The sequence below is a fragment of the Stegastes partitus genome, unplaced genomic scaffold (assembly GCF_000690725.1).
Source record: "Stegastes partitus isolate 25-593 unplaced genomic scaffold, Stegastes_partitus-1.0.2 Scaffold1265, whole genome shotgun sequence".
Taxonomy (NCBI): Eukaryota; Metazoa; Chordata; class Actinopteri; family Pomacentridae; genus Stegastes; species Stegastes partitus.
In genome coordinates, this window is record NW_007578996.1 from 35,111 (window position 1) to 57,495 (window position 22,385).

General features: G+C 37.6%; 1 protein-coding gene across 3 annotated transcripts in view; it reads right to left on the minus strand.

Annotated features, from left to right (window-relative positions):
• The window catches only part of atp2c1 (ATPase secretory pathway Ca2+ transporting 1), a 53,688-nt gene extending 33,943 nt beyond the window's left edge, over window positions 1–19,745 (minus strand). Inside the window, exons 1-3 of one of the 3 annotated variants that reach the window (XM_008297965.1) lie at window positions 19,660–19,745; window positions 2,568–2,672; window positions 1,744–1,860 (exon numbers count right to left, since the gene is read on the minus strand). In XM_008297965.1, the coding sequence (XP_008296187.1) occupies window positions 1,744–1,860; window positions 2,568–2,672; window positions 19,660–19,683 (246 nt within the window). In that variant the 5' untranslated portion in view covers window positions 19,684–19,745. Of the gene's footprint in view, window positions 1–1,743; window positions 1,861–2,567; window positions 2,673–5,035; window positions 5,575–8,951; window positions 9,075–19,659 lie in introns of those variants that run through there. The other 2 variants (XM_008297966.1, XM_008297964.1) reach the window with 2 other exon arrangements.
• Between the last annotated feature and the right edge of the window lie 2,640 nt (window positions 19,746–22,385).

A 22,385-nucleotide genomic window follows, 5' to 3' on the forward strand; every position in this document is an offset into this window, starting at 1 on the left:
CACCAAGTTGGCAACACTGTGCGTGTCGGCGGGTGTCGCACATCAGTGGTTGTGATGCATATTTTGAGGGACAAAAAAATTAAACATGTTTTATCTTAATGTTACAAGGTCACCATAATCTTCAAATTTAGAATCACTACTGAGACTAAGGCCAAGCGTGAATCATTTGTACACCTGACAGTTGTAAATGACACACACAAACATCTGGCAGCTAAAAATCCATCCTTCCATCCTCTTTGTTTCCTTCTATCCTCTGTGGCTTTCTATATTTAACCTCTCCTCTTCTTCCTCTTCGTCCTCCAGCTGCTTGTCTCAGCAGCAGTTTCTGTCCTTGTCAGAGTCCATGTGGACAAAACAGACCAACAACAAACCTCCCTCAGGCTGTCTCCATTATTTAACCACTCAGATGTTTAGATTTCCAGCTAGAGTGAGTCCTCTGCCTGTCTGCTACTTGTTTGTCTCATACATGAATCTGAGTGTTTGCCTTTAGTATTTCTGTCCTATATAAATCAAAGCGAGTCCTGCTGACTAATCCCTGTTATATTCAATTCAGTTTCATTTCATTTATATAGCGCAATTCACAACATGTCATCTCACAGCGCTTAACGTAGTAAGGTGAAGAGCTTCAATAAAATAATTTTCCAAGTATTCTGTATGTTTTGTTTTCGTATTATTGTGACATGCAGCTACATATGGTTCAGAAAATATCACTAGTTGACTTCTGGATTATCTTTTTTTTTTGATAATGTGTGCTCAAAGATGGGACTTTGCAAGATGGCTTTATTTTTTTCACTATTTTATCTACTTGTCCAATACTACAGATTCTCAATCAGTTACATGGAAAATAACAGTGAAAAGTGCAGGTTTTTTATCTTTGATAGCGTCTGAGATATTGTTGGTCACACATAGATTTAAATTTCAATGTGAGAAAAAAAACCTGCTGAAAGTGGGTCGACAGGCAGTTTTTAAAAAAAATAAAATATCTGACAGTATTTGATTTATGAAACCTAAAGTTTCACAAATATCTTTACAAATAACCATATTTTATGCATATTATACACAAGAAATTCATACAAATGAAAGACGAAATTTTTTCAATTGTTTAACAAATTTGCAGCTTCATGTTGCAGGTCTCCTTCCTCCTATCATGTCTGAGTGTCTTCTTTCATGTGGACACAGGAGGCAGCCGCAACTATTAGTGTCGGCCATTAGGTACGACCGTGCTATGTAATCACACTTTCAGTGGCATGACATTAAAATAAATAAGTGAATTTTAAACGGTGTAAATATAATAAGGTACGATGTGAACCTGATAAACAGGTTGTATTGTTACTGTAATGAGGCGTACTGCTACTGTGAGTACACACTGTGCGTTCGGTCATTTCGCTGTGTTCTCGTGACAGAACAATGACACTGTGGAACATGGTGAGCCTGCAGACATGTTATCAGGCATGAGATAAAAATAGTTTGTCGGTTTTATCCTGGAGCTGAGTTCAGGCTGCGGTGGGATGTGTGAAGGGCTTCCTGAGACTCATCGTCTGATAAGTCAGCAGCGCTTAGACACGAGCTGTCAGATTATTCCATCTGAAGACTGAAGTCGGCAGCAGCAAAACCGCAGAGAACATCAACTACATCAGCTGGATGAGCGGTGAAAGACGGTGTTTACCAGCTACAGAAGGTGCAATGGATTAATCACCACCTTTAATTGATCTCCTGTACTATTTAAATGCAAGGCTTAGTTACCTGTGAGATGTATTTCTTCCATAGCGGCTCCTCTTCGCTGATATCGAACTCGTTCCAGCCGTGGTACGCCCTTCTCCGGCTGACCTCCTCCTGGGTCAAACCCAACTGCAGGTCGGCCTGCCGGCGCCAACACGACACAGAACATGCTCAGTTTAACATTTCGCTGATAAACTGGTGGATACATGTTGTTAAATAATTCTAATTTAAGGAGACTGTGTATTGCAGTAAAGATAAGACATAACAATCAATCAAATCTAAAAAATAAAGTTCTCCTCGACCCCCTCAGGATCAGCTTATTCTTTATGTACTATAACTTTTGAATATTTAATAAAGCCAGGCAAAGTTTTACCTTTATACTATTAATAATCATCAGAGTTACAAGCACTTAAAGTACATACATACATACATCCAGGGTACCAAATGATTCGGCCCTGAAAATGTGATGTGTCTGTCTCCTATACTTTGGAAGTTATGAGGCTCAGAAAAGATGGAAAAAGTCAATTTAAAAGTGCAAAATTTGGACACAACCCTATGTATTATATGGTCTGTAACTCCTAAAATATTCATAATATGAAGACAAAACTTGATTCCGAGGAAGTCAGACGGGAACTTTCTTGAAATTTGATGGTTTCTAATGACCCATGTAAAACCTTAAGCAACTGTTCGTGTTTGAATAACTTTATTGGTATACAGTGAGAAATAATGGTGCAATAATAAGACTCAGGGGTTTAGTGCTCTGTAACATTTGGATTTCTGTCGTGTCTCGTCTCTATCGGATTTGAATACATTAAGTGAGCTTCGTGATGTCCAGCAGGACAACATACCTGCAGGATACACACTACTTCATTGACAGGAAGTTCACTGGCTTTTCTGGAGGTTAGTACTGGGACCATGGTCTCATCATCACTGGAGGGTTGCCTCTCGGAAAGCTGTGAGACACAGAAAAAACAAAAAATGTCAGAAGGTCAGAGGAGCAGACGGGACAAGTTTGGCTGAATGTTCAACTTCTTCAGCTGAACTCAGATTTACGGCTGAGATAGTGACGCTATGCAACACTGAGCAAGTTTCACTCTGTCAGTGACTTTAAACGCATCACTTTACACCTTCAAGTAAAGTGGAGGAAAAAAGCATTTAACACAGCAAGCTGAGTGACACAGGAAAGCACACAGAGGTCTACAGTGTTGATGCATTCGAGACAAATGAGCTTATATAATTTTTACCAGCAGATGTTTGCCGATTATGATCAATTAGCAACACCCTTAAAAACAGAGGAAGCAACCAGACGTACCACAGTGACAGTTATAGCAGTGGTAAAGATGGATAAAACTATCTTTTGTAGTTCATGTAATTTTTTTTACATGCTTTAATATTGATACCAAAAATTAAGATTCTTCGAGTTCTCTCTGCTTGTTTTCCTATATCTGACAAGAAATCGGAAAAAACTTTGGAAGCAGCTGCATCCATCAGTGCTGAAATATTCTTATTTTGTATTAATTCAATTTCAATTCAATTCAATTGTATTTGTATAGCACAGTTTACAACACGTTATCACACAGCGTTTGACAAAGTAAGGTATAGACCTTACAAATTTCAACAGAGAACCCAACAATCCAAAGCAGCCTTTGGACTTATGGCTCAGGGAAGACAGCCATCTGCCTCGACCGGTTGGGTGAGAGTGGGTATTAGTCTTCTGTGACTATCATTTGGAGCAGTAAGATATATCGTTTCAGCATTGGTTTTGCAATGTGAAATCTGGCAAATGAACTCACATTTTTTCCACTGCTTAACAGAAAAAGAGAACTTGCACAGTCATCATTTTCCATGACTGATGTACAAGAGAAAACTGTCTGATGGAACATCATTTACTGCCCTTTTATCAATCTTTACTTGGGAATCAATGGCACAAACTGCACAAAGCGAACTCTGAGGGATAACTAATGTTGAGAATATCAGGGTGAAATCATCAGTTCACCTCTGCTTTCCACTGGAGTTAAACTCTTTAGGAAGACTGATTCAAAACCAAGTGACTCTTAACTTCAGCTGCTGTGACCGTGCCTCAGAAATGTTTCTAACCAAAGTCAGACATCATAATCCACCTCTGCGGCAGGATTATCATAGTAAAACATCAGCCTGCAATCTCCACCAACAGGGCTTTTATACCAGAAGTACCTAAGCCCACCTGAAAACCTCGGAGGATTATAGGAATCTCATTACTTTACACTAATCACTGCTGGAAAAGTTCAGAAAATATTCCAAGTATTTCATGTGTTGCTTTGATGCAACTGTGCTGCCGAAAAAACAGGCCTGCAAACTGCTCCTTCACTAGAGCAGGAGGACGATCAATTCAATATTTATGTTAGAGAAACTGAGTGATAAACCAGCCTGCACTTTGATTATGATAAAATTTAATTTAATTTATAATATAATTTAACATTATTGCTTTAATAATATTGCGCATGGTTTAAAGTCTGGGTTTGTTGATTTAGAAATAAACTTTACTTAATGAAATTGGTTCGATAAGTTAATTTTTCTTCACCTTTTAGGATTTCAGGTCTCCTCCTGTAGCTTAACAGTTAATTCAACATGCCTTATATTATTAAAATAAAAGCTCATTTTACTTATTTGTTGCAGTTTGTTGGTTGAACATAATTTTCATGAAAAGTTGTCTGAAATCAAAAAGAGTGACGCAAACTGTTGTACAAACTAAAACCAAGATTAGTTGGTCAAATGCTTTTGGAACAATGGAAGTTGGTGAGAGTTACAATCAGGAGCCAAGCAGTATTGTTTAGGCTGACACCAATACGATAAAAATAATAAGAACTTAATTTAAATAGCAACTTTTAAAGACAGAGTTTACAAAATGCTTTGCAGACATGGCAAAGAGGGAAAGAAGGACACTCAGGTAGAACGTTGAACAACACAAGACTGGTCAGCACAAACAACACCAGATAGAAATAATCACGTGCCACATCCAAGTAAGGGAAAGAACAAGTGGAATAAAGGAAAAATAGAGGGTAAAACCATTAACATAAATAAGAACAACTGATACATAAGAAAATAAAAGGTAAAGGGGATAAAATGGACAATGGAATTAAGCTAAAAACCAATTAGACAATTGAAATAATAAGAAGAATAAAAAATAAAATTGAAATAGACAACATTACATAAAAGCCAGCCTACAATAACGGGTTTTAAGAAGAGACTTAAAAGAAGACACTGATTCAGTAAGCCTTAACTCCTCAGGCAGAGCCTTCCAAAGCCGTTTGGTAGTGATAGAGGAGAATACAAGCACCTCACTGGACGGAGGCGTCATCTGTGGGGTGTCGACGTGAAGCATGTTTCTGAAAAGGTGAGAAACAATCCGTGCAGCTGCTTAACAGTCAAAAGTTCTTCCCAAGTTCCCAGAGACGGTGAGCTGCGCTGTATGTCTGACTTGCAGAAAGACGCCTCGACCTCTATTTATCTATTTATCTACCACCTTTTATGCAAATGATAACTTGATGAACAACTTGAAGACACGCCTGTCAACAAGGCGTGCCAACCAGGATGCATTGGCAGGCTTTGTACATAGACAATAATAAGAGGCGTGGAAATCATAGCTGCTGGCATGCACGTACATTCATGGCATATTTTAAAACAACCTGACAACATGCAGGTTTCGTGTGAAGGAAGCCAAGAATAGTCGTCTTCGCTTGGACCAACTGTGGCATCCAGCAGCTTCAAACGAGCCGAACCTTATTGTCATGCATGATGCTGATTACTTCCTGAGACAAGAACCAAAGACTGCAGGTCCGGGGAGGAAAGAGGACACTGAGGAGGCTGACAGCAGAAACAAAAAGAGGATCGACTGCAGTGGCGTCTTAAAAAAAAAAAAACCCTACAGGGTTTAGAAAGAGAACAAAGTCTCCTCACTCAACGAAAACACTTTCATTACTTTGTCAGCCTATTTTTCATGTCACTAAGAAGAGCTATTTAAAAACACTTGGCAAAAGGTTACAGTAATTTTATTCTATCACACTGTCTCATCAAAGTTTACCTACTTAACTCTCTTGCAAAAATGTACTGTCTTGCTGCGTGTCAGTGCTGTTATAATTAGTGTCCTAATTATGATCCCACGAATTACTGCATATTCAGCCGATGTCGACATTATTTGCAGGAGCTTAATTTTGTCTAATCACTGCATTAACTCTGCAAAAGCACTCAAAATGGAAGAATGTCTGCATATTAACAACCATTACGCAACAGCTTCTTAATATCTCAGGTCAAATGAAAACAAACTTTGACTCAGAGAAAACAAATTTCCAACACTTTTGTAACAGCCTGAGGGGATTTGCTTCTAGTCAGACAAACACTTTAAAAATCAGCGCCACACATTCACATTTTCGTTTACAGCTCTAACAGCAAGATAAATATTCCATTTATGGAGCTTGCACGGAAAAGGTGCCACCTGAGAAACCTGATTCGGGGCAAAGTCTCACAGCAAAGTCAATTTTCTTTGAGCTCTATGCATCAGTCGCTCACGTCGATGCAGCTTTTTCTGACAGACACGTCTAATAACTTCAATATTTCACATGAAATAATCAACAGCAGAACAGCTTGTTAGGATCACGCATAAAATCAAACTTCAACAAACTAAATTCCTCACAAATCTGTAAACGCCTGAGGTGTTGGTTCTTTCTCCGGAACTTGTTGTTGCAGCTAAACTCGCTCCTCAGCTTGATTTATGGCCTCACCCGAGAGAGCCAGTTCAGTACAAAGTCTCACACAATGTTTGAGCTGCATGGAACGAGTAGTGTTTGTCTGCAGCAAAGGAGGCTGCATTTTCTGGACTGCATTTCTAGGACCCTTGTTTTTCATTTTTAGAGCCAGATAACATGGCAACCGCTTGTTTATTCCAATCGGGAGCTTTTCTTGCCCACACAGTGGCAAAAAAATTAACTATGTACAGCTTAGAATGAAATAAACCTTTTTCATCAGATGTTGCTGTTTGTGCGGAATAAACCTTTAAAATCACAAGCACTTAGACAGAAAGTAGTATTTTGGATGGAACAAACCTTTAAAACTAAAATTACTTGGACAGAAAGAAGTATCTTGGGTGGAATAAACCTTTAAAACAATTACATTTTATCTCAAATAGCAGCTAGTTTTTCTAGCCCACAGACTCTGGCAAAAAAAAAACCAACAACAACTATGTACAGTTTTAGGTGGAATAAACCTTTAAAACTTTAGGTCACACACTTTAGCGATAAATCAAGTGATAGGTGGCACTGTCACAACAAAATGCCGTCCTGGAACAACAGCCTCTCCTCCTATACATCGCATGGATCAGTGACAGCCCATTACAGGAAATAACCACCTTTTATTATCTAAGCTGCTCTTTCCAACAACCAAGTCTGATAACTGCAATATCTGGACATAAAAGAATTAAGAGCAGAGCCGCTGCTAGAAGCTGACAGAGACGTCTTACAAACGATACTCAGAATATAACTTTACATCATTACACATCCACATCATACTCAAAGAAACACATTAAGTCACCATACAAATCAGCTTTATACCTAACATTAACTCCCCATATTGATTCTCCTGCTAGTTTTCTCAGTTATAGTCCAGTTAGCTAAAACCATAGATAACGTCCATAACAATAACCTATGAATTTGTTCTTTTGTAATGTGTGACCATAAAAGTTTTTACTGTATTTTTACAGTATTTCTTTACAGTGCAATGTACGAAGACAGCTGAGGAAAAACAAAGAACTGCGCTGTCAAGTCGTGTATAGTTTCAATACTGCTGAGCAGTGTGAGAACAAGCTTGTATTTGTGTCCCAAGGTGAATAAATTCCTGGTATTTCTCATCTACTTTCAATATTTTCACAGAGTCTGAAGAAGAGAGAACTGCGACCGAGCGCTGGGCGGTCATACCTGCAACAGCTCCGAGCTGTTAAACTGTGGGTGAAGATAATTTTCCATCCAGCAGCTAAATGTGATGAATAAACACACTGAACCAGCAGCAAGTCAAGTCAACAAAGAAAGGTTTCTAATACTGACAGTAATGATAAATGAGCGCCTAGTTAAAGTGATGATCTGAGCTGCACACAGCAGCAGGATGAGTGCAGCTTCATCCTGCTGCAGAGACCCTATACGGAGCCAATAAAAAGTATTCACCACCCTTGGATTTATGTTTTTTTAAACACTAAATCATTCTAATTTATTTTTTTTTTGTAATTTGAATTTAACAATGGTGAATAATGCATCTATAAGCTAGTAATGTACAGATTTAGCCTGTGTTGTTAAATTACAGATAATACCCAGTCAAATCCCCACCAAAAAATATTAACATGTCAACTGCAAATAAAAGGCCAAAGCTGTAAATAATGTCCACAGCAGAAATCTGTGTATTTGGGTTTTTTTGTTTTTTTTTTACAAATAGTAATTTGTTCTTTTACAGTATCTGACCTCAAATTACACAGGTGTACTATTTAAATAGGCTTAAAATACTGTTGTTTTACAGCTGTTTGAAGGAAAAATGAAGCATGTTGAGTATTGAAAAATGATAAATCATTTAAAAATAATCTGGTTTGTTAAATTTCAAATAATATATAGTAGAATCAAATAAATAAAGTGTTCAGTTACATGTTAACTGTAATAAAAAATCAATAAAAATAAAAAAAGTTTTTAAAAAAATGTCCACATCAAAAACCTGAGTACAATGTATGTGGCCATGCAATTACACTGAATTACTGTGTTTAGATGAGCAAATAAATGTTTTGCAGACATTTGCAATTAGTTGCTATCTTAAAGATACAGTACCATGTAGACTGCATTTGTTTCTGGCACCGTTTCTGCCAGACATCCATTTTTTTAAACACATTTTTTAAACAGTCTTTACGACTAGAAATATGCACGATTAGTCGACAAAACAGCTAAATGCCACTACCCTTGTAGTTGTATTAGTATTATTTAAAAAGACATTTGATTGCTCAGATGCTACAGACGTCGTAAAGCAGAATAGTAGAAGTGTGAGAGATGCTACCTGCTAAAACCAGCGGTGTGTCAGTGTTTAGATCTAGATGTGTGTAGGCTGTGTCAGAATAAACTAGAGTATAACCACTCGACCTAAACCACATCCTCTTATAAAGAGAAATTTTCTTCTAACTGTGCTGACATTTCTGCGGATGTTTCAGATTTCTATCGTGGTTTCTGAATCACCTGTGAGAAAAGACGTCTGTACAAACACCAGCTTTTTCGGACCTCGTCTTCCTCCACTCAGCTCTCCTCAGAAGTTAGCCATGACTTTGTTACCATCAGCTGGTAAACGTCCACTTTGTGCAAACTTCATGGCAACTAAACACAATGAAAAGCAGCATCCACATCCAGAGTTGCCCCTGTTCCTTTTAGCAAACGTCCTCCTTCTGCTTTACAAACAGTCTTTTTGCAGGCAAAGAAGAGAAGCAGCTTCTGTGAGCAAAGGTGCGAAGCTGAGAGGATTGTTTCTGATTAGGGTGACTGAGTGGAGCTTAAAGGAGCATCCTGCTGCTTCCTCAACAGACTGCCCTCTTTAGGACAGGAGGGTCACTGCTGTCCACAGCTGAATGAGTGTTTCACTGGCAGAGTTCATCATCTTTCACACGTGCACACACTGTCAACTATTAAAGCCATCTTGAACTGTTTTCATAACTGATTAATCAGTTACTTTCTCTCTTTTTTTTTTTATCATCGAAATTCTGTGTTTCTTAAATGTAATATGTTTCTGGTTTCTTTCCGCCTCTATGACAGTAAACTTAATATTTTTGGACAACATAAGACATTTGAGAAAACACTGATCCACATTTTTAATCATTTATTGACATTTTAGGGACCAAACATCTGATCGAAATAATCTACAATAAAAACAGTCATTAGTTGCTGCCAGGAATACATATACAGCTTGTCTGGGTGTCTGAGTCTGAGTTAACTCAGAGTAACTTTAAAGACTGCAGTAGCACATTTTAAATGTCCACATCTGCATTTACTTTTTACGCATAAAAGTTTGATTTCCAACTGACAGTTTGGGGGGGAAAAATGTGAAAATTTGAATTAATGATAGAAGTGACCACAGCAGGAAAGTTTAAAACCCATTCCTCAATAAATAACGTTTTGGATAAAGTAAAATGTTCATGTAAAAATGACCAACTGATGTTGGTAAATTTAACCCATAAATAAACACTTATAAACTAATACTGTACCTGATTACTTGCCCTGAGTGAGGAGAATGAATGCAACAACACAGAGCAGGTTGCAATTGCCCTGTTTTGCCTGCCTATCTTCTTCCATACTCATTTGACTGCTGATTTTCCAACATGCAAAGGTGAAACAAAAACACAGACGTAAAAAGGCAAATCAAGCTGCCTTCAACCTGTCCTCATTACAATCTGCAACCCTCTTCTCTGATTTCCCAGCCGTTCCAATTAGATCCAGGTCAAAGTCGATTAACAGGTTCAGAGCCAGTTTGCTGCAGGGGGCTCAGATACAAACTGAACTTTAAACATGTACATAAGTTCAGGTCCAGAAGCTTGTAAAAAAAATCCTTGGTAAAAAAAACAAGATGTACACATAAGGATATAAATCATCAAGTGAAAGAAAAACAAACAGGTGTGTAACGTGTAAAGATTCTGAGCTTAAGCCATCACAGCTGGATGTTTTCAAAGTATTTTTGCGACAAGCTTCCATCACTTGAAGCTGTAAAAGGCACATTATTGTTACGCACAAAAAATAAATTAGGTTACCAAAACGAGACCATTTATGAGCCAAAAACTAAAAAAATAGAAATAATATTTGGATTTTTAGTTTTCTGACAGTTGCCTCAGGAAACTTGACCACATCTAAGCCTAAAATTGTGACATTTAATCAACTTTATTCAACATGTCTCATTAAAAAAAAAAAAAAAAAAAGAAGCTGTCAAAAACAAACTGTTTACTAATCCAGATTTTGTATAAAACTAAAAAACGATGTGTCCTTATCACAACCAAGAAGCTACCATTGATTCAACTGCGACCAACAGTCACATGGCAAAATTCAAGGCCTTTTTGGCTGAACTGTAGGCCATGTTTCCACACAGGGGATGAGTATAGTCACTAAATGAAAATAACCCCAAAACTCACCAGAAGGTTTTAAAGTCAATGATGTATTTCAAAGCAAATAGTAAAACATCTAAAATGTGTAGACCCACCGATTTTTCCAGTGTTGGTAACACCTGTGGACACTTGGAAAATTGTAATGTCGATTCCTGTGTTGTTTTCATTCTTAGAAAACATTATATATAAGATTTACCCTTTTGCTGATTTGTGTCATTCTAACTGTGTCATACTGCACAAAATACATTTCTGAGCTGTGCTTCTAGCCATGGTTTTGCTGTTTCTATAGGAACTTAGATTGCAGTGAAAAATAAGCCCATAGTGAGAAAAAACGTGATGGGTGCAAAAAAAGCAAAAACTACTTGTAGTTCAAAGGAAAATATTGGGCAAAGTTGGGATATATAAATACATACACTTGTAACACGGTGGTGTTTCGGTGACACAGTTGAAGCTGATGTAACAGCCTGTAAATCCAAACAATGCTGTGGTTTGTTCACAGAATCGGCTGCTCCTTAAGAAGCCATTACAGCCCACTGTGCATCAGCTCCAGTTTCTCCAGCATCTCCTTGAGATAGATTTTGAGCTCTAAACTCAAGATGATGACTGGCTTTCTGCCAGAGTGGCTGGTACCGACACGCTTGGCAAACCGCTGGTGCTCGGTTTACTTCCCGAATGACCGCTTTCAAGGCCAGCGGCGGGCATGGGCACAAACGCCTCGTTCATTAGCAGCCGAGATGTGAATATCAGCTGAACCCTCCTCCACTCGGCCACGAGGTCGACCACCACCACATTCCTCCTTTAATTTAACAATCGGCAGGGAAAAACTCGACAAGGCAAAGTGGGTCAACACAAGACCAAGATTTCCAAAGACTTTTATTGCTGGACAATATTTTACCTTTACTGTGACAAAAATATTAAAATAAAAATTTCAATTAAGACTCTGGTTTTAAGAGATAAAAACAAAGAGTCCCAGGAAGTGTTTGAACTGTTTAGAGAATTACTAAAAAATAACAGCAATTACTCAAAAAAAACTGTACTACAAGTGAGATGTGTAGCTGCTTGTGTAGAGTTTAATCTGTCTTACTGGAACTCCAGACGATGTGACGTAACATAAACATAGCCACAAAAGACACAAAAACACCAAGAAAAGATGCAAAACATCCCAAAAAATATGTAAAAAGACAAATAGTAGATGCTACACAACCACAAAAAGACACAAAACCACCACAGTAAGACAGATGCAACAAGATCAAAATAAGATGCTAGATGTAAAAACAAACACAAAAAAGATGCCACAGTGAGTGATTCTGAATTACACTTCACAATAAAACACTCATCAGTTACCGTAATTTGTCCCTGTTTAACATTATAAGTTTGCTTTCATTCATTGACAAAAATGCTAAGCATTCCGGCATAGTGTTTGTCTTAAAATACGATTTTTTAAATTTCATGGTTTTCGTTGACAATACAAACACTGCAGGAAACGTAATATTGGGGTGTTCTGGACTGTTATTTGGTCAAAAAAATACATTTGATGATGTCAAATTGTGCTCTATGACACCATAATGGGCATTTACTCCTTTTTGATATAACAAAGAGACACTGTGTAGTGTCTACATGATATTCCTTCATAGTTCTTGTGCTGGAACAGATGATATAGATGTATTTTAAGAAATCATATGGCTATGTGCAGCTGGTCTGCCCCAGTCTGTTCTTATCATTTTAGTAGGTTCAAACATTAACATGCTGCCAGGACTAGCTGTTTATGTTAATTTACAATTACAGTAGCAGATAATGTGCTGATTTTTTTTTTTCTTATCCCACATAGAAGAGCAGGTACAATTTCAATCAAGATGGTATTTAATTCACTACAGTCCTAATTGTTTCAACACTAATGTGGGCTTCCGTGCACACTAGTGACAGTGAAACACGACAAAGATGAGCAGAGGTTTGACTAAACTTTTTTTCTGCTGGTAGCAGAAGGTTTTTAGGTTGCAGCAGGTTTCCAAGGAGGCTCTGAGTGGATGTTAGCAGACGTAGACCGCTGCCAAACAGACTAACAAGCTTGTGTGGAGGCCATTCATCAGCGTGACCCCAACAGAGACACTAGGCGAGTTGAAGGAAGCAGCAGAGTGTGAACCAGACAGGATGTTGCTCTCCACAAATAGGTTATCATGAAGAGGGAGGGGAGTCGCTGCATCTCCACCACCTTCAGACACAAACATCTGCCCTCCTACACTGCTGGCAGGTACACAACAGCAAACACACGGCGCCCGGCCTCAGTCTCAGAATTAAATGAGATTTTTTTAATATGATTCATATCCCCAACGCTGCCTCACATCCCAGCTATCGTCTTATTATTCAGGATAAGCTGCTTATCGGAGCCTTTGTGTCCTACTCACCGGGAATAAACACCATGTTAGCATGGCAACAGAGCCGGCACACACCGGCAACACCTCCAGGCAACACAATCAGCTGCTTATTCTGAGCTCTGCAGGCTTTTACAGTGCTGCTCACTGTACAGCTGAGTCATACAGATGAATATCACTATCAGAATAATCAGCTGGAGGATTTTTCACTATCATTACTGAGCACACAGCTTACTAAACTTGACGAACAGGCTTCTGTTATTGGCTTTGACATCCATGGTGAGGCAAAGTGGGGCTTTCACTGGTAGATTTCTTTACTTTTTCTATTCACGCATCAATTATTTGGCATATTGGATGTTTAAAAAATAACAAATGCTCATTACAAGTGATCAGAACAAACACCGTGATGCCTGAATTATTTACAGAACAAAAGTCTGATTCACAGTTATAACTCTTCTTCTTATTCATCTCTACACTTCCTTGAATTGTCTTGGACTGTTTTGGTTAAATATTACAGTTTCAAATTTGCTGCTATTATTTTGTCTCTGGTGCTACCATTCATATAGGATCGTACAGTGTCAACAAAACGGGGAATGCAAGCAAGACACCAGCGTTTTATTTGCAAGTTAAAGAAACACTGCAGACAGAGTGGAAGACTGGGATTGGGCGTGCCGCTAAAACAAAGTTTCATACTTTCATTATCAGCTTAACACTTTATGACAACATCTAAGGTCTGGTGTATTACAGGGCTGCAGCTCCACTGTGATGTTTGTACTTATGACGCAGTAAAGTAAAGAAGCTGCATTCATCCAGTAATTATCCACAATAGGGTTAGAACTGACAATTATGGTACTCATTAATTATTATTATCAGAGATCTACAGTTTTGCATCTGAAATTATACATGACAAAGAAAACAACACACTGCCGTATGTGAGATGCTGAAACCTGAACACTGAAACTCTGACACTGTTGCTTGACAAATCCAAACATCCATCCATCCATTATCTATACACCGCTTAATCCTCACAAGGGTCGCGGGGGGGCTGGAGCCTATCCCAGCTGACTTAGGGTGAAGACAGGGGACACCCTGGACAGGTTGCAAGTCTATCACAGGGCTACACTTAGAGACAGACAACCAAGCACACTCACATTCACACCTACGGACAATTTAGAATCACCAGTTAACCTCAACATGTTTTTGGACTGTGTGGGAGGAAGTCAGAGAACCTGAAGAGAACCCACGCTGCACGGGGGAGAACATGCAAACTCCACGCAGAAAGATCCCGGTGCCCCCACTGGGACGCAAACTGAGGACCTTCTTGCTGCGAGGCAACAGTGCTAACCAACTGCGCCACCTTGCAGCCCCAAATCCAAACAGATTAACTTAATTTAGCGATTTAAAACTTTTACAGGCATCCAGGAATTATCCACTGTCCTCTACTAACAACAAAATACAGTCCTCCAGGAATTACCTACTGCACTGCACAAAGCACCAGCTGCAAGCTTCAAGAAATTAGTTCCTAACCCTTACAAAAAAGCTTTGTAACCACCATCCAGTGCAATTAGCTAGTTGCAATCTTAGATCCAAGAATTATGCACTGCCCTCTACTAACAAGCTAGTCATCCAGGAAATTATTTTCTCCCCAAAATCCAGCTGCAATCTTCAAGGAAATACCAAACAGGCTATACAAACAACAAACTATAGTCCCCCAGGAATTATTCACCATTCTATACCAATAAGCAGCTGCAATCTCCACAACTTTCTCACTGCCCTGCAAAAATAACAAGCTGCAATTTCCCAGAAATTATCTGTAACCCTATAAAGATAACAAGCCACAGTGATCCAGGAATTATTCACTGCCCTGCCCAAACAACCCAATGAAATTATCCAAGATATATCCATTTATATAAACAATTGTAGAGGCACAGTTGTCCACGAACAAGCCGCAAATTTCCAGGAATTATTCACTACCCCAGTAGTCACTCTTAACTCCAAACTGTGTAACTTGAAAACAGAGCAAGTATCAAAGTTAATGCATTAATTTTTCTGCCTCAAATTATGCAGTTACCTATGTTTTTGAAATTATTCTTTAAAATTAATTTACATAAATAATACAGTCATGGAATTCCAACAACTGACTGCTAACATTTTTTTATTACCAGAAATAAACCAATGACCTAATTGTGGTTTAGATTTGTCTAAATAAAAAAGTCTTTAATTAGGCACTGTAATAAATTGCTACCAAACTCAAACAGTGGATGTCGATCTGCCTTTAAGGTACAGAATAAAACAGTGTATTAACAAATAATGTAACAATAAAACAAATACCATAGCTGGGCGGTCTGTCAGTCCGAGACGTGTTTCCTCATGAAGCCACAAATAAAAACAAGAAGTTGGTCTTTTTTAGTGGGAAAAATCCGATGTGATGACACAAAGTCTTGGAACTGACACGTCATGGTTTTTTAGTACGCGAAGACAAAAGCCTCTCTTCGTCTTAGTTTGAATCGATCACATCAATGAGAGATCAGTTTACACATTTCCGCTCACCATTAGCTGATATTTTTTATCTAATAACAGAACTGTTAGAGGTGTTTACTCTCAGCTGGCTCAGCCTTTGCTGTCTCCACCAGCTGGTTTGACACTTTTTAAACCTGCATTAAGGCACTTTTTTTTTTTTTAGATTTATTGCTATATTAAATTACATAAACACTGTAAAACCACAGAGTTGATTCCCACATGCACCAGCAGCCAGAACTGATTTTCAGACCAACCAGACTGGCTGCTGTCTGAACTCCAGATGAAAATGCAGAGAACCTGAAAAAAGGCCTGGTGAGTGAAACAAGGTGAACACTTTGATCAGTTCAAAATGGAGGTTTGAGATCTCTCTGAGAGTCACATCTCAAAGGAAATCATTGGATTAGATTATCCTTGACTGTCCGTTCTTAACCTTATCATTTAAATTAGTCAGGTAAATATATAAGTAATATTTTGGGGATTTTAAGGGATTTTAAGGACTGTGTCACAAGTTTTACTCACAAAATAAAAATATTATGCAATGTGATTCCATAAACTCTCCAGCATTGTGAGAATTAAAGCTCCACCTTGAACAGATATCAAGCAAATGTCAGCACATTGTGTTGATGAAATCTCTTTCACTCTTCTATAAAATAAATGCAAGACATTTTCCTTGACAGTATTTTCACTGTGTGATATTAACAGTTTAATTAGGAAAACAGTTGTACTTCTTCTAACACCAACATTCAGTTCAAGAAAGTGTCAATATAAAGTGAGACATAGGTTGTCAAGCTCACCAACGGTCACAGAGAGATGCTGAAGAGTGATGTGTCTTCACTCACCGAAAATCTTCCGTCACCACATCATAGAGAGTTCATTAACCAGCAAACTGAAGGTTCACAGTCCACTTTAACATTAATTATCTGCAGCTGAGATCCTCCTCCATCACTGACGTTGCTGCAAACAACGAGCTGCTAACTTTGTCTGTATGTTTTCAATATCACTGTTTACTAAGCGAGATTAATGACAAGAAATAAAAAGACATTTTCTAGCCTCTAACTGTATTGGATATTTTGCCAATCAAAAACCAGATCCAAAATGGAACCAACTGTCACCACCAAAACTCAGAGCTCAGGACTAAATTCTGACAGAGCTGCTGCTGCTGCTACAACACACATCAGAAGAAATGGTCCAGAACACACAACAACAACAACCTCAAAGTACCATTTCTGAACCAGGTTTTATAGGAGCAGTCACTTCTAGACTAAAAACCAAACTATTGCTCAAATTCAGGAATTCCTATTCTTTGGCAGCAGACCATCTTGTCAACTTCTGTTTGTTTTCCGTCTCTTTTTAGTAACTGTCTGTCCCTTTGTGCTCATTTTCTGTCTCTTTTTGACCATTTTGTGTTAATTTCTGTTCATTTTCTGTCTTTTTGGTTATTTACTGTTTGTGTTCATTTTCTGTCTCCATTTGGTCATTTACTGTCTATTAGTGGTCATTATTTGTGTGTTTAGTGATTTTCTGTCTATTTTTGATCATTTTCTGTGTCTTTCTGGTCATTTTGTGTCCTTTGTGGCAATTTTCTGCCACTTTTCTGTGAGTTTGCCTTACTTTCTGGTCATTTTTATCTCTTCATAGAAGACCCGTGGTTAGTTTGAGTGGTTTTGAGTCATTCTGAGTATCTTTTATTGTGTTTTGTGCCTCTTTGCGGGGGTTTAATTAACTAACAAGGAATGTTAACAGTTACTTGAAACAGAGGTTCTGCTCCAGAGGCTTCCTGACGCACCAGGGCTCTTGGGCAGTTACTCAGTAGGCCGGTTCAGTTTATCTTCCACAGTAAGCACCCGTCAGTCCTTCTGTTTGGATCTGACAAGTCAGTTTAAACCACAGTAGAATTCCCCCGGCTGATTCAGTGGAAAATAAAACAAGATTTATTTTTGCTCAACAAGTCAATGTATGAAATATCAAAAAGGGTTTACAAAAATATGGTTTCATGTTCAGTTTTACTTACCTACCATTTTATAGAAATTGTTAATTTTGTACAAGGTATAAAATCAAATTGTAATTATATATATATACATATATACAGTTATCATAACACAAATATTCTGAGCATGAGGACTGACAAAAAGTATTCAAAAAGTCAAAAAGTTATTTTTAAGTGTCATTCTTTGTTATTCAGAGTACATTATTTCAACAACACAGTGTAATATCTTATCTACTTTAATAGTAACTGCTTGGTTTGGTTACTTTACTCTTAAATCACAAAGTAAATAGCATACGTAGTAGATTCACTGGATAGTAACAGACATATAACATGACAAATAAGAGAAGTAAAATAAACTCAAGAGTCCGAGCCATGTCATATTATTTAAGTTTAAAACTTTTTCTTATATTTATCTATAGGGCAGTAGCTAATGTTTAATTTCAATGTCAATTATTTTTGGATTAATCACTTAGTTAGTGAAAAGTGGGGATTGGTATTTTCTCAAATGTCTTGTTTTGTCCCAAGCTCTTCAGTCTACTGTCATAGACGAGGAAACAAAGCAGAAAATATTCATTTCTAAGAAGCTGCAATCACAGAATTTAGATTGTTTTAATTTTTAAAAAAGAAACAAACAAAACAAAACTGATTAATCAAATAACAAAATAAATGGTAATTAATTAAATAGTTGACAACTAACTGATTAATCATTCAAGCTCTAGAAGTCAACTGTAACAATTGTAAAACAATGAGCTAATTCACATTCGCCTGCAGCCACTGAACTGATTTTAACTATGTTCATTTATGTATAATCAAGTCAGCAGGGATCAGTATCACTACTGAAATAATCTGCTGCATCACCGGCTGTGAACATTTATCAGGCTCTCGCTAATAAACAAACCAACCCCAATTGCCCTTTCAAGTATTTAAAGTATAAAATAAAGATAGAACTCCCTCTTGTCTTAAATCGTTCCAATTCTGAGCACACTACTACAGCTCCGTATAATATGTTATATGTGTGTGTAGTGTGTACACACACACATCATCATCTATAATATAATCTATCTTTAGTAGTACCTGATGGATCATTTTACTCTTAGATAAGTAAGTAAACTGTCTGTGTGCTTTACTGGATATTGATTGGTGTTTAACATGGCAGCTTGGATCAGAGAAATAAACTCGAGTGTGATGTTATTTTTTAATGATGATTTTTATTAGTTGAGTTTGGATGACTTTTTATGTCTTTGTATACTGTATGGTTCAATTATATAAATAGGTTTTTTTTTTGTCTTAAATTAGAAAAGCACAAAAACAGATGTGGCACAAACAATAGTAAAACAATAATATAACTCAGATTCACCTGCAGCCACTGAACTGATTTCAACTGCTTACACAAACTTATTGATACTGTAAGAATCAATAATAGATATATAACCTGTATTATGTGTACATGATGTGTAGCAGCAGTTGAGCTCATCGCCAGCAGCATCACGCACACCGACACACAAACATACAAATACACATGATACAGCGCGTGAATTCACGTTAGCCTCGGTAAGCTAGCAGGCTAGCTGCCTCCGCCGCCGGTTAGCTAACAGTTTCGGTGAGACACAACAAGGACGAGCCATGAAGTGACACACACACAGGTTCCTGGTTATTTCGACAACACGACTCGTCCACCGCCATGTCAGAGTCTCCGGAGCTGACCAACGGCCGCCTCCCCCGCTGACAGCAGCAGCTAACAGCGAGAACAGTCCTCCGTTCCGGGGAAAAACTAACCCAACAAACCTGCTGCCAACCCGCCGCGGCCGGTCACCGAGCTCCGGAGGTTTCAGAGCTGAAAACGTTGTTTGTCTCCGGGGCAGAGAGCCAGACCCGGCGTTAGAAACAGTAGCCACTTTAAAGGAAAAGTGAAATGTAGTTAAACTTACCAACAGCTCCCGTTTCTTCAGCATCTTCCGTAAAATCAAACCGCGGAGCGATTTTCTCTGAGCGAGCAGAGTCCACCATTTCAAAATAAAAGGAGACTGACAGGTCAAGTTACATGACGGCAGCTACAGAAGCACTTCCGCAACGTTTCAAAATATTGTAAGTGCGGTGTGTCAGTTTCCTGAAGGAGAAGCAAGTACCGCTTCCGAAAATAGGTTCAAAATAAGTAAGGTCGATGTCGGAATCATGCCGTTCTTTTGTTCTTTAAAAAAAAAAAAAAACTCTTTTGTGAGCGAAGTACATGTACATATTTTAGAACAATTCAAACAACTATGGCAATGGTAGAGGCTGTACAGATAGTCATAGAAACTGGATTTTATATAAATTAAAAGATTTCATATTGTTGTTATTTAAAAGTGTTCAGGCAATTTGAAAATGTTTTTCTGCATAGGCAAAGAAGTAGAAGCTCTTGTATAAACTAAACCATTAGGAGCACTGGAAACAAGTGGAACCAACTGATGAACAAAATTGCAATGACTGAAATCTAATTTTTTTTTTTTAAAGGAAATGTGTTTAAAAAATTTGTCTAAAAATGTGTTGAAATATGTCCAAAATGACATAAACGTATCCAAATGAATTGAAACATGTTGAAAATTTGTTTTAAATGATTAAAAATTACTTGAAACATATTGGAATATTAGTTCACAAATGTCCATAATGATATTAAACATGTTGAAATTAATTTTAAATATGGTAAAAATGACTTGAAAATGTTGTCATGAGTTAGAAATTGTTCAAAATGCTTTGAAACGTGTTGAAAACTAGTTAAAATTGTCCAAAATGACTTGAAACTTGTTGAAAGTGAACTAACATTTTCCAAAATGACTTGAAATATGTAAAATTACAGAAATACATCCAAATGACTTGAAAATAAGCTTAAAAATGTCCAAAGTGACACCAAGCCTGGACCTGCTGTGTGTCCTCACCTGCCTGACAGACAGATGGTGACTTTGCTTTTTGTTATGTTTTCGATAAAGCACTAAGCTCCTTCATATAACAATATTCTAATGTAAAATGTCATACATGATTCTAACAGTGTAAGCAATGTTAGTTTTTCTCTCCACTGGATTCAAGTGATGCTCTTTCTATCAGTTTGACCTCATGGTGGTGCCGTTGTCTCACTGTGACAATGACTAAATGCCCTGATAAAGGAGTTTTTATAAGACTTTTGTAACAGTAACACAGTTGGTGCAGCTGAGTGTCATGTACAACGCTGGGAAAGGGATTCAATCAATCAATTATAAAAATATCAATACAGCAAAGTAAAAATAAGTAAATGTCCTGCACAGAAAAAGGCCTACTTCAGTAAAAGTGCACAGCAGTAGAATGCAGTTTGCAGTAAATAAACAAATAAGCAAAAAAAAGAAACCATTAAAGATTCAAAACATAAATGAAGCTAAACTATTAAGGAAGAGTTTCTTTCCTCAGGCCATCCGTTTGCTCTCCTCTGAGCTTTAAATCAGACAGTGCAATACACACGGACACCTTTTATACATGCACCTTATGTAATATAACAGTGTTCCATTTGCTTTATTTGAGTTGATTTATTTATGTATATATATGTATATGTATATATACATAAGGTATTTATATTTCTTGAACATTTACTTTTTTCACTGAAACTGGATGCTGGTACAAAACATATTTCACAGCGCACTGTACCGTGTATAAATGTGCATGACAAATAAAACTTATCTTATCTTATAAAGTAGTTACATTAAAAATATTTTGAAATATCATTATGTTTTTTATTTGAAATATACAAAATATATACAAAAATTAAAAATGTAGAAATGCTAATGTTACTTTGGCTGTTGTGAAGCCAATGTTACATTAGCTGAAGCAAAGTGAATGTGATGCTGGCTAATGTAAAGCCAGCGTTACATTAGGTGATGTAAAGCTAATGTTATATTAGATAATCTAGGGTTAAATATATAAAGCCAATGCTACATCAACTGATGTAAAGCTAGTATTACATTAGTCTGATATAAGGCTAACATTACACTAGCTGATGTAAAGTCTTTGTTATGTAAAAATAAATGAATAAATAAAAATATGTGTTTACAGTAACTTTCCTGACTAATTTATTTCATGTATTTATAATATATTTTATTTTGTTTTCCCTACTAACATAATTAATGTCCCCATTAAAAATCCCAATGTTTTTCTGTGTTAGATTAGCTCAAAATGTCATCTTACAAATTTTTTGCTGTTGTTCCCCATTTAACATTTTTTTGACATTATCGTTTGCTTCCACATTTTTACTTTCCATCTCTCTGTTTGTGGATAGATCCATAGATGGAAAGAAACTTATGTAATTTTACAAACCACTTCTCATGTACCTCATTTGGTGAATCTAAAGTACTCTGCAACACGTTGTCCTGTTGACAGAACAGCCTGTCGGGCTGCAGGACAAACTGCTAGAACACAGAGAACCGCAGCACCACCAACCACAGCAACAGTTTTTGGTTTTACCTTGGAAAACCATCCCCTGGTGGGGAGCTGTGAGGCCTGTGGCTCAGGTCCACTTTCTGCAGTGGTTCTTGGGGGTTCTGGGGCTTCTGCTTGATGGTGCCAAGCTGTTTCAGGTCCAGTTTCCTCAGGTGTCTCTAGGGGTTCTGGGAATGCTGGTTGCTGGTCCCATTCACTTTCACAATCACAGGGAGGG